This window comes from Pteropus alecto, unplaced genomic scaffold (genome assembly GCF_000325575.1).
Source record: "Pteropus alecto unplaced genomic scaffold, ASM32557v1 scaffold338, whole genome shotgun sequence".
NCBI classification, from domain to species: Eukaryota; Metazoa; Chordata; class Mammalia; order Chiroptera; family Pteropodidae; genus Pteropus; species Pteropus alecto.
The window spans coordinates 1,639,460-1,652,580 of NW_006441995.1; the positions used below are offsets into that span (position 1 = coordinate 1,639,460).

The 13,121-nt window shown below is 41.8% G+C and overlaps 1 protein-coding gene across 4 annotated transcripts in view; it reads left to right on the forward strand.

The window, feature by feature from the left end:
- EGFLAM (EGF like, fibronectin type III and laminin G domains) overlaps positions 1-13,121 on the forward strand; it is a 149,250-nt gene that overhangs the window by 78,138 nt on the left and 57,991 nt on the right. For 2 of the 4 annotated variants that reach the window (XM_015595313.2, XM_006919497.2), the window contains exon 6: positions 216-382. In XM_015595313.2, the coding sequence (XP_015450799.1) occupies positions 216-382 (167 nt within the window). Of the gene's footprint in view, positions 1-215; positions 392-13,121 lie in introns of all 4 variants that reach the window. The other 2 variants (XM_015595314.1, XM_015595315.1) reach the window with 1 other exon arrangement.

Here is a 13,121-nt window from a genome sequence, read left to right on the forward strand (position 1 = left end):
AAAATGATCTACTTGCTTTCATTGGCAGGGACTTAAAAATGATGACCTATGATTTAAAATCAAGATGACTTTTAGATAGGAAATGTTAATTCGTTTTAATAAATACTGCTTCCAGAGTTCAAATGCTGTGAGTTTACATAGTCAGCAACTTCCCTGTCCTCTGCTGTATCTCAACAACTGCTTCTTGTTTTCTTTTGTTTTTTTAATTGATATAGACCAGATTTTGACAAGAGCTGGACCTTAATCCAAGAGCGGATCCAGATGGACTCCATGGTCATCAAGGGGCTCGATCCAGATACCAACTACCAGTTTGCTGTGAGGGCCATGAACCCCCATGGTCCCAGCCCCCGAAGCCGGCCCAGTGACACCATCCAAACCCCCCGTGAGTACTGTGGCCCTTCTGAAGGCCAGACCTAGCTGTATGGCTGAGCCTGCCTCACAGGGACCCACTTGACCAGGGTTTCTTAGTGCCCTGCAGGTCAGCCTGGAATGGGGCTATTTCAGCTTTTCCTGCTGTGGTTTCCCAGCCCTTTGGAAGTTAGAGAATTTCAATAGGAACACAGCCTGTTTCTATGTACAGAAGGTCAGCAGAAGGTTTATTTTCGCATCATCCTTAGGGAATTTGAGGTCAGTTTTCTTTCACGAATACAGAATAGACCACATACCAAGATGATGTACAGCTTCCCCCTACCCCCTGCTCTTTATCTTTTAAGAAAATGGGTTCATTTTAAAATCACGGGATTAAAAATAATGCTCCTAGGCTCTCCAGGGATAGTGTTTGCCTGCAAATCAAGTATGCTCAGCTAAAATCAGTCCCTCCGAATGATGATCAGGGAGAATTAAAGAAATCATTGGTGTGGTGATATGTAAGTGGGGGTCTGGCTGATGGCATAAGTTCATTTCTGTTATAATGTCTCTCTAGGGAGCTGGGAGAAGCTTGGACATCTATCAGATCTCCTGGGGATTTTGAGAAAAGTCAGATTTGGATTCTGGGCTGGGGGCTTAAGAACCTCCCACATGATTCAAGAACCTCACTTTGATTACTAGAACACCTTGCCAACTCATTTAGAATTAAAGAAATCTTAGTCTTTTGAAAGCAGAGGCACGTTTATATAAACCTAGAACCCTGTGTAGTGGGGAGGTCTCAGAACTGAAATATTGGCACTTCTTTTGTTTGAAGACTCCGTAATCTTTTCAGTTTTGCCAACAAATTCCTCCACGTTCCTGTGTCTGCAGAGCCCTGCTGTCACCCCCTGGCTCCTCTTTACTCAGGAAGGGTGCTCCCGGGAAAGAGGCCTAGCCGACACCGTCATTTGGCTTTCCATTGGCCAACACAGAGCCGTATTATATTGGTTAGTGGATCTGAATAAACTCTTCCCCTCTCCTCACAAAGCACCCACACAGCTGACTTCCAAGGTCACTGCTGTTTCCCCGGGGTGGAGATTTGCCAAGTTCCCCAAGTCCTAGGAATTTTGGCTCTTCTGAAAACAAACCCTATCCGAACCTTGAATGTCAGGGCTCTTTCCTTCAGATTGAATGGTTGGGGGATATGGAGACATGAGGCCACACATGCACGCTCACACACACACACGCACGCACATACCGCCCCCCGCCCCCCGCCACATACACAACAGCTATGATCACCCGGCAGTTGTTTTACTCATCGTCTTTAGAATTTGGAAGCTAAAACACCCCAGGCATACGGCAAGAAATGAAGCTCTTTCTTTCTAGAAGAAATGTTAACGGTTCTCTTTCAAATCGAAGGAAGGCCGCCTCCTACTCTTGTTGGATGAGATCTATGCTATAACCTTGGGTTAAACTTTGTGATGCATGGCGAAAAATTGGGTAACAGGAGCTGGAGCGGGCCTCGGACCTGACTGTGTTCTGAACACGTAGTTTGCCTTTTCGTATTACAACCAAGCAGGCTCTGTCTCGTGTGCCCAGGCCACCCTTCCCCAGCCTCAAACTCCTCTGTTCCCGTGTTGTGAGCTGCCCCACGAGCACCTCTTTCCTTCTGTCCCCTAGTATCTCCCTCTCCGCAGAGACCAGACAGAAGAAAGATAAGAAAGAACAATTCATGCTGGTCCTAGACGTGGGTGTGGAGTCGGGAGTTAGGGGAAGGCTGTGGGGTTGGGGCATCTCTTGAACTTTTTCTTTTTAAACTGAAACACTGGTTTGGTTTTGGAGTTTCTGATCATCATTTCTCCATTGGTGGATCCCAGTTTTGTGAATTAAGTGGGATAAGGTAAGTAACATTGCGTTACAATTGGTCTCCAATGTGAAGAACAATTTTATCATTTCAAAGTAATTGTGTGCACCAAGGTGGCTGTTTCAGTGAAACTCCCAATTAATGAAATAGTCTTATATAAATTCAATTAACTGATTTTATACACACACACACACACACATACACACACACACATATAGTTACTCAAATCAAGATAACAGAAATAGAATTTATTAGCTGGTCTATTTCATGAATACAAAAGAATGTGCTGTAACTGGTATTTCAGTTGTGGCTTTTTTCTCGTGATCACTTACGTTTTAGAAAACCCTGTATTCTAATCTATGCACACTTCTTATTTTACTATTAGTTTAGACTATTATTTTGCTTCCGAAACCCATTTTCTCACATATAAAATTGCCTAATTATCAAATGGCACTTATGTGAATTATTATAAATTCTAGATATCGGAACTCCCTTTGCAAAAGCCTCCTATGAGCAAGGCACCACACTGAGCACTTTGCCGAGGAAATCCCATTACTAATCCTCTCAAAATCTTGTGCTGGAAGAATAATATACCTTTTTATAGATTTTCGAAGATTGAGTCTTTGAAAGGTTACGTGTTTCGCCAAGAATAATCATTGTAAAGACAGGATTTGAACTCAGGTTTGGCGGACTGCAAAGCCATTTCCTTGACTCTGACATTCAAATTAAAGGAGGTTCTTATTCTAATACAAAGTAGCATGATAATAGTAAGGTCAGCAATTAAATGAAGTACAGGGGACAATCCTTATAGAATCTATGGACTCAGGAAGTTTCGACAGCACAGAACAAACCTATCGGATTTTTTTTTTCTTTTGAAACTTGCGAGGTATATGGTACATAAAAAATGTGAGTGACACATACATGGAGGCCTGAAATTCAACCTGTGTGCACCGGTACAGCCCTGGTTGTTTACAGCCGGTAGCCCTTTGGATTAGTTAGAGCCAATCCCAGCCAGTTGGCAAATATTTTGAACATGGCCCTGAAGGAATTCGTGAGACCAGTATTTCTCCCTGTTTGGCTCTCCCACTCACTGCTCCTACTCATCCCTCCCTCAAGGTCCTTCCTACATGGATGTTTTCTTGGTGTGATGCCCACTTTGCTCCTGAACAGTGAACTTCAGAACGGAAGGTTCAAGTTGACCACCGAGACACAGAGTGCCTGATGAGAACCCTTAGATTCCGCCCTGGACACAGCCACTCGCTGGGCTCCTGTTGTCTATTTTAGGCCTACACCCTCCTCCTTTCAAAGGAAAAATACTTAAGCTCTAGTAACTAACAAGCATTGACTTTCCCTGGACCTATTAATGCCAGACCTTATCAGCAACTTAATTGCTTAATAGGACAACTGGTAGATCTCCGTTGCTTTTATATCTGTAGTTAATGAAAACCAGGGCCCAGTGCTTCCTTTAATTGGCGCTCAGCCTGAGTGAGGAAGAAGGAGTGTTTCGCTGACTTCACTGGAGTGTTATGAAGCTGAAGTAGAATGAGGAGAAAATATTCAGATGTTTTAGTATCCAGGTCCCCTAAGGAGAAGTAAGAGTGAGTACCTCAGTGACCTTGAAAGATAGTGATACCTCTCTGGATTGACTTCCATCCTCTCACTGGAGCCTTTCCTCACACATCAGCACCCATTCTGTTCCTCTAAAGGAACACAAAGGCAAAGATCAATGTCCCTCACATTTTACCCATCCTGCTAAGTTTTTTTTTCTTCAAGAAGGATATACCAACGACATTAAATTGTTATAACACCTAACAGTGTACTGTGGCATTATTTTTTCTCTGTGATTGATCTTATAAATTAGCCAATAAGAACCACACAGACATGAGTATTTGTGTGGCTTAGTAGGACATGTATTTGCTGCCCCCATCCCCACCCCCCCACCCCAGCAGTCATTTATTTTCTGGAATCCAGGCTTAGCTTGATCAAGAAGGATGGAACGAGTAATGAAGGACATGAACTGTAAATAATAGAAATGGCAAAAGTCACAAAGCATTTTCTTTCTTTTTGCCAAAGACAAATGAAATGAAATTAAAAATAACTCACATGTGTGACCCACTTGAGGATTATATAACCTCCGGGGGAAGGTTACGTAACCTTCCCCCGGAGGTTATATAATCCTACCACCCTAAACCCATTTAATTTCGTGTGTTCTGGCCTCACGATATAGGCAGAGAAAGGACCGATAAGTTCTGCACCAAAGTGAAATGGGCATCCTCAGGGCAGTCCCCAGTGGAAGGCGTCCTGTTGTTCCCAGCAAATTCATCTTGCTCTTTCCTGCCTTGGAGCTTTTGTGTCCCCTGTTTTCTCTGCCTGGAATTCTCTCTCCCCAGATTTGTCCATGACCTTCCCTCCCATCTTAGCTCAGATGTCACTTCCTCAGACAGGCTTCACTGAACTTGACCCTCACTGCGACCTCAGCCCCATCTCCTGCTTTATTTTCTCCACAGTTGTTTCATTGCTTGAAACTATTTTATTATCTGTATCTCCCCTCCAGGGTAAGTTCCATACTAGAGTTGGAAGAGCTTGTTCAAATGGTGTACCCAACACCCTGTGCAGAATGGGCACTGAATAAATACTTATTGAGTACGTGAATGAATGTGACTTAACAAGACAAGAGACTGCTTTGGAGGCTGGATAACTTTCTACTGCTACTATCTGGGAAATTCAAAGAGAGATAAGAGGAGAAAGTCAGTCTAGAAACCCACTAGACCACTTACTTCCCTCACATGGGCAAGGTTCATAGGCAAAGTCAAACTCCCAGAATTGCAGTGTGACACAAAAACAAACAAACAAACAAACAAAACAGAGTAAAAGAAGGAGGGAGGGAAGAATGAAGGGAGAAAGTAAACCTAGGGGTGGTTAAATTCAAGGCAATCAGGATGGAAAAGAGGCCTTTGAGATACCAGTGATCAAAAGGGTACAAATTGTTAATATAAGGGGTGAGGAAGGGAGAGATACTGTCTAACCAAGCCCTTATTTTGCACCTGTGTTCTTTTTTGATCATTAGATTAAGCTTTATCATTTCTATGATAACTTAGAGTACATTTTCCTTCTGGTCCTAGTAAGTCTAATTATGACCTCAGATGCGCGGAGATTGCAGAGAGGGGTCTGAGAGATGTTTGGTTTGAGTTTGGTTTTTGCCATACTCTTCTCGCCACAATTCAGTTTCTTCAACAGTGTCAGAAACTTCCTCTTCTACGGAGCGGAGACAAGCCCACCCTGGCTCAAAGCAGTCCGATTTCTACAGTAAACCTAATTCCACGGTGTTCCCTGCTCCCCACCCTTACCCTTCACCCTACATTTCTCCTCTCTACTTTCTTGCTTATGCAGACTTTGCTCTGTTCAGCTGTTGTTGGTTGTGTGTCTGTTTATACCTTTTGTCACGCAAGTGTCCATGTATGAATCTGGCTTTCGCTCAGTTTTGTGCTGAGATTTGGGCCCTTGTTTTCAATTGCCTGACCTTCTCCCCCGAGACCAGCTCAGCGTGCTAGGGCTCCTGGGTACATGTTGTCACATATGTAGCCACAAAATAGATTTTCTTTATCCTAGTTGCTATCGAGAGCTTCTCTTTGGCAGCAGTACCCCTGCATTGGCTGCAGCAGTGAGCATAGGAGAACAAGGTGGGGAGAAAAGTTAGTGACGGGTAGGAAGCAATCAGGAAGGAGATAGAAGCCACTCTTCCAAAATCCCCATGAGTTATCATTACCCTTCAGCAGCTTCCATGCAGCTTGCTGCCTCTTTTGGTCAGTGCCTATGAAAACTCCTCGCCAACCCCTGAAATCTGTCTCCAGTCACCTGTACCATTAGACAGCAGAATCTGGCAGACGCGTCTGGGTCTGAAAGCCAGAAGAACTGTTCTCCTCTTACCTTGCGGTGAGATCGTCTCACTTAATCTTCTGGGCCTCAGTCTTCATCTGTAAAATGGGTACAGTAATGTCTGAGGTAGGTAATGTTTTCTACTTTTTAGGATGATGTTGAGGAAATACATGTGAACAGAGGTCGTGGCATCTGCCCACTCTTCAAGATGAAAGAGTATCGGTACATGTTTCCTTCACACATAATACTGAAAAATGGTTTACCTGACCTAGGTGACCACTGGCCAGTTTATAGCTTTGTCTCTGTAACTCCATCTTCTAAGCTCTGTTCTTGAGGTATGAAGGCATTAGACTGTCAGAATTCAGAAGCAAAGAGCCAGGGACAAAAGCTTTGCTGACAGAAACGAAAGAATAGAAATGGCCACATGACTTGAGAATCGTTAGGATGGGTTTTGGTAGTTGATTAGTTTTAAAAGACTGCAGATTTTATCAACCAATGTCACCCCAATAATTTTTTTTTTAAACTGCAGATTTAAAAAAACAATTAAAACTGCAAGACGCAATGACCTTTTCTAACAATAAAATTTCGTAACTCTCACTATTCAAGCACATCCTGGATCAGCAAAAAGAAAAAAAAAAGAAAAGAAAAACCCCACAGAGTCAGTGCGGTACCTCTGGAGTGTGTTTGTGTGTGCGTGTGTGCACGTGTGTGTGTGTGTATTTAACCTCCCAAAGGTTAACCATTTACTTAGACACGATTCAGCAATTTTTTTTTTTTTCGTAAAACACAGGATATTAAATATTTTGGGATTTTTAGGTCGCCTCTGCATGGAAGCAGCCATAGATAATAAATAATGTATATAACTGTGTTCCAATAAAACTTTGTCAATGGGCTCTAAATTTGAATTTCGTGTGTCACAAAAGATGATCTATTTTTAAACTTTTTTTCAACCTTTTAAGAATGTAAAAACTTTTCTTAACTTCTGTACTGTTAAAAATAATTAAAGAAGATAATTTAGGCGACAGAAACAAAGTTTATTTAAGACTTTATGAAGTACGCAGTCTCCATTCTCAAAAGTCCAGAGAACTGGAAAATGGGTCTGAAGGCAAGAAGCTTTTATGGGATAAAAAATAAAAAACAAGAGAAAGAAAAGCAGGAAGTGAATAAGGAAGAAGGAAATCAGTATAGAGTATAGAACGGGCTTGGCTTCGGGGACTGGCTGACTGAATAGACTGCATTTCCGATCAACTGGGGCATTTACAGGGACACAGAAGTTATCTAGGTTTCAATTTGCTGAGGTGGCACCTTAGGCAGGAGCAGCTTCATCTGGGGCCTAGAAATTTATTTCAATAGTACGAAAGCAGGCAGCAGTCCAGATTTGACCTCTAGGATGTAGTTTACTGACCTTTGTACTTACTATACTGATGGGATTTTCCCCTCCCAAAGTTGAAGAGATTCTCCAGGAAGTTTGGAGAATCCTGTTGCGGGTACCAATTTTGTCAAACTTGGAAGGCATTAATCAGGGCATACTTATGAAATTCTCCCCTTGATAGCTATCCCTGCAATTTAATTTTCACGTGAATGTTTTGAAATAAATAGGAGACCTAGAGAGCCTGCGACCCAACCGCTTTCGGATAGCTTTGTGCTGCTGTCAGCATAGAGAGAGAGAGAAAGCTGAGGGAGAGCTTGCTTTGCTGGGCATTGCTCCAGGAGCTTGGAGTAAGTAGGGCTGTAAATTAGTGAGCATACGGATTTGGAAATCTTTAGAATGTAAGATGAAAAAGGAAACAGGAGGAAGAACATATCATTTGTTTAACTTACAGCCTAAACAATCTGCATTTTAAGTGTGCAGTTGGTACATAAACATAACTTCATATGTGATTTTACATCCAGGCGCCGTCCACAGTAATCGCCCTATTGATGCGCTAACGCCTCCACACATGTAAATCTGAGTAACAGTCGTTTGTACAACTTTACTGTTTCTAAAGGACATGATTCACTTTGCTGTTTAAATACCTGCTACCTGTTAATTGCTCTTCTGAGGCCTCAGTACATCTCACATTACCATACATTTACTTATAATCAGTACACCGGTATTTTTTCCATTCTGGCTAGTTAAGGAAGAAAGACTAAAGCAAATGATAAGCAAATATAAATTTCCAAAGAAAAGGCACCGTTTCAACCGTAGCATCTGTTCCTCAGTCAGCTGGTATTTAGCAGTCATAGACATGGTGAGCAACTATAAAGTATTTATTCCTCTCTGTCTCAATGGACTTCTAAACGTTAATGTATCGAAGTAATACACGAACATTGTTAGCTATTTTTCCTTTTGTTCTTTCTATTTTCTTTTTATCCATTTTGTTCTCCTTCCTTTAAACACCTCATTTCATGGTTAATCTTTACCATTCTTTCTGTTGGAACGCTTCTCGCTTTTATACAATTCTCCATTGGGATGGTTTCTTAGTATCGCAATCCCTGAATTGCTTAGGTTCTTCGATGAGTGAGTAGGACCACAATTGTGGTTTAGCACAGAGAAGGAGCTATATGAAATCAGCTTAACATAGTGACCAAAGTTTAGGAGGGACACAGTTCATGCTGCCTGAGTCTGATGGATCTCATCTGATTATGCAGCCACATATGGAACAAATATGTACAAATATGTGCAAGTAAGAAGCAACCATGGGAGAAAAGATGACTTTTTCTAATGATCTCAGGTGTCACCAGACTCCCAGCAGGAAACAGAGGCATGTGCATTTGGGTAATTTTAAGTGAATTTAGTAAAGGGATTATTTGCAAAAGTTTGGGCAGATGTATAGAAACCAAGAGGGAGCAATTGCTAGCTTCTGGAGACAGACAGGGAGGGCCATCGGCAAGAGCTGTGAGTTTCAGACATGTGTCCTATGACAGCCCCATAGGATGGAAGTTGAAGAACAAATACTCTGACTCCTTTTCTTCTTTTCTTCTACTCTCTTGCTTGGGCTTCCTGATGAGCAGAAGACAGCTGGAGGCCAGACAAGTCACCCTCCCAGGACCCAGGACGGAGTGGAGAAGGGCAGAGGTGGATTTGGAGGGACACAGGGAAGGGATCCACCACAAGTGATATCATCTCGTAGAATAAGAGAATTATGCCCTTTATGTGGATTCCAAAACTATAAATTATTTTTTGGTCTTTCACTCCTATAGATTTAGGGCACAGACCTTATTTATCTTTGCCTATTTAGCATATTGCCTGAACAGAGGGGATAATCAGATCTCACAGCCAAATTTTTGCCCACTAAGGGTTTATGAACCCAGAGGTGGAGAGGACCACCTCCTTATTCAGCACATGAGGAAACTGAGTCCCGGAATGACTCAGCAGCCTTCTCAGGGTCACTTAGTAGCAAATCCTGGATAAGAGCCCAGTTAGTGGCTACTTTGTTCGTGGAATTCCTATTTTCTAAAGAATCAGTTCCTCAAGTTATTTTACAATATATCCATTTACTCTCAAATCCTGGATAAGATTTAATGCCCACTATGTGCTAGGCACTGTTTCAGATGCTGATGATTCAGCAGTGAACAAAACCAACAATAGGAATCCCTGAATTCACAGAGCTTATGTTATAGACCGGATAGACAGACAGCGAACAAAGAAAAAATATAGATAGCAGATCAGATGGTGATAAAGGCTATGGAGAAAAACGAAACAAGAAAGGTGATGGGCAGTCAAAAGAAAGCCTCCTGAGAAGGTGACATTTGAGCAAGAAGGACGGGGTGAACTCTCTGGGTATGAATACTTGGATTGATTACCTACCTCTCATCTCAGTATCTACCTATCATCTATCCATCCACCATCGTCCACCTGGGGGAAGAGTGTTCCAGGCAAATGCTGAGGTCCTGATGCAGGAGCATCCCGGGCCTGTGTGGTGGGGTTGGTGGAGTCTGAGGGACAAGAGTGGAAGGGGATGAAGTGAATGGGAGGTCACAGCTGGTGGAGGCTGATTAGGACCTTGGAGGCCACTGGAGGATATTGGACTTTATTTTTTCTCAGAGAGAGATGAGAAGACTGGGAGAGTTTTATTTCTTCAATCTGCTATTGACCACAGGAATGAAAAGACCTTACTTAGGGTTCAACAAAATCACTCTCACTGGTGTGTGAAAGAAGAACTCTAGAGGAACAAGGGCAAGAGCAGGGAGACCATTAAGGAAACTATTGCAATAATCTCAAAGCAGAAATATTTTTTTATTGTCTCTAAATAGAAAAAGTAATTCATACTTATTAGAAAAAAAAATCAAACAACACAAAAAGTATAAAAAATCAAAATGAAGATTATCTCTACTCTCAGCACCCAAATATAGCCATTATTAACTTTTTGGTATATAATCTAGAAGTTTTAAAAATCCAAGGATGAGATCATAGTACGTATACTTTTTTTTTTGTATGATAAAATGCTATACACATCTTTAAGTAAATACAGCTCTACGTCATTAATTTTAATAACCACGATGTATTGCATTGTAAAGCTCTACCACATTTGTTTAACTAACCCTTCACTGATGGACGTTTCGATTGTTTCCTTATTATGTACAGAGCTGAGCCACCTAACAGCGTCTTCATTTCTCTTTTGGCTTGTCCAACTTGTTATTTCCCCTTTCGATATCTTTAAGAAGCAGAGCGGGTCAGAACTGTCATTTCTCCCTGTGTTTATCAATGGATAGACTAATGTGCACAGCCAATTGGTAATATTGATTGCATTTGAACCCAAGTCTCCTCCCTGCTCTTCTCACCATCAGTAAGTAGTTTGGTAGAGACTTCACATTAAACCATGGATAGTAGCCACACTAAAGCATAGTTTTGAGACAAAATTTTTTTCAAAAGAAATAAAAATCACCTACTATAAAGATGGAACTATCTATTTTTTAAGCTCAGGTTTCATTTTTGTGGTACCGGCTTCTCATTCTCATTAGCATGGAAAGCCAGAGACTCGTTATAGATCATGGATTATTGTTGCCATCTAATTCCAATGCTAGCGTCTTCCATATTTAAAAACGTAAATGTATGTCCATTCTGGCCCATTTTCTCCCATCAGTAGTCTTATTCCAGTGATCATAAAGGGATTCCAGAGGCCAACAGATTCTGAGGATCATAAACATTAGGGAATGACCAACAACTGTTCCTTGGAAGTGGGAAGATGCATCTCCAGGTGGTGGTAGTTTACAAGTCATCCAGCAGATGGCAATAGGTCACCGACTTTCAGAGTCCGAAGAGCCCTTTAGAATTAGTTTGGAGTCCCTTCAAGAGGTTGAGCCCAGGGCAAAACAGAGAAGCTCTATCATACTGCCTCAGGTGATTGGCTTCTTGCATGGTTAACTAGTCCCAACCAAAATGGCAGAGGCCCACTAATTTTAGATGTTAGTTTTTGCAATGGAAAGAAAAGTCCTCAGTCAGAAACTGAAATCTCTTCAGTTATCTGAGACCTTTACAACATCTTACTTATCATCGATGTTATATCTAAATGGTATGAAGAACTGATATAATAAATTTCTTTCTAAAATGAAATGAAATAAAGGGCTTTCAAATTTGGAAAGAATTAGAACAAATGAAAATTAGGGGAATGAGAGATAAGGAAAGCTACAAACAACTTGAAGTTGTCAGGCCTTTTTTGTTTTTGTTTTTCTGTTTCACATATCACCACTGGCAATTAATTATTTAGATTAATCTGAAAAATGGTAACACTGAAAAAAATAATTTGGTTTCTGAGTCTACAGTGATCATTTCACTTGTTTAAGCATATGTTTACCAATTAGGTTTTCAAATGTGTATTTGATGTCTGTAATATGCCAGGCAATTTCTGGGAGCTGGGATCTTAGCAGTAAACAAGATAGAGACAATGTCCCTGCACTCGTGGAGCTTGCACGTGGGAGAATCAGGCTCAGTCAGTGAGCAAATAATAAGAGAACTATATATATTACATTCTACTACATAAATAAAGTGTCTGTAATGATAAGTACTAAGAGGAAGAGAGGAGGGGCGAGAGAGCATAAGGGATGGTGGGAGCTGCTGTTCGGGATTGGCTATCAGGAAGGTTGCTCCTCCATGTGGAAGGAGCAGCAAGTGCAAAGGTCCTGGGGTGGGAGCAGGCTTGGGATATTCTAGGAACAGTAAGGAGGCCCATGTGGTTGCGACATGGTAAGTGAGGAGAAGAATGATGGGAAATGAGGTCAGAAAGGTAGCCAGAGGTCAGGGGCCAGATCGTGTCTAACCTTGCATGTCCTGGTGAGGACTTGGGGTTTTATTCCAAGTTAGATACAAAGATCTTGAAGTGTTTTGAGCTGCGGAATGAGATGATCTGACCTACATTTTGGACAGGATCAGCGTGGCTACAGTGTGGAAATCAGCGGAGAGGAAGGGAGACCAATAGGGAGACAATTTTATATTGCTTTAAGGAGAATGTATATGAACAGGTAGAGAGATAAACCAAAGTCATGGAGTTTGGGAACTAACAGGTAGTTTAAGGAATGAGCTAAACTTCCACAATTTTCTGATAAAGAATTGGAACATCACCAGATTATGTGACGAGTTTTAGGTCACAGTTAGTTGCCACGTTAGATTCATGGGACTCTCTGGTCAGTGCTCTTTATATTTTGTCTCTTCTTCTCTCCTGCAGAGACCTTTATTGCATGCATGGGATGCTCTTCCCCCAAGAGCAGTGTCACTTCTTGCCACCTGGCACTTAATTTCTCACGTGTCCCCTGTATGCTTATAGCTCCTTTTTGGAGCATGGAGACTGTTGCTTCCATGGTTCCAAATGGGGACATGTCACATCCATTTCCTGGGATAGTAGTTCTTTCATTTCAAGGCTCTGCTTCTTTTAGCTGGAAGTACGGGAATTCTTTCTCCTTTCTTGGTGCTTCCAAGGACACCTCCTGACTCTTTAGCCACATGGGTGAAAATCCTGTGATTTGACTGAAGATATTCTGTGCGGTCAGATCGAGGCCCGCTGGGACCTGGCTATAAGCCTGAGAGAGGTTAAGAAACTCTGGGGATCAGCATCCTCAG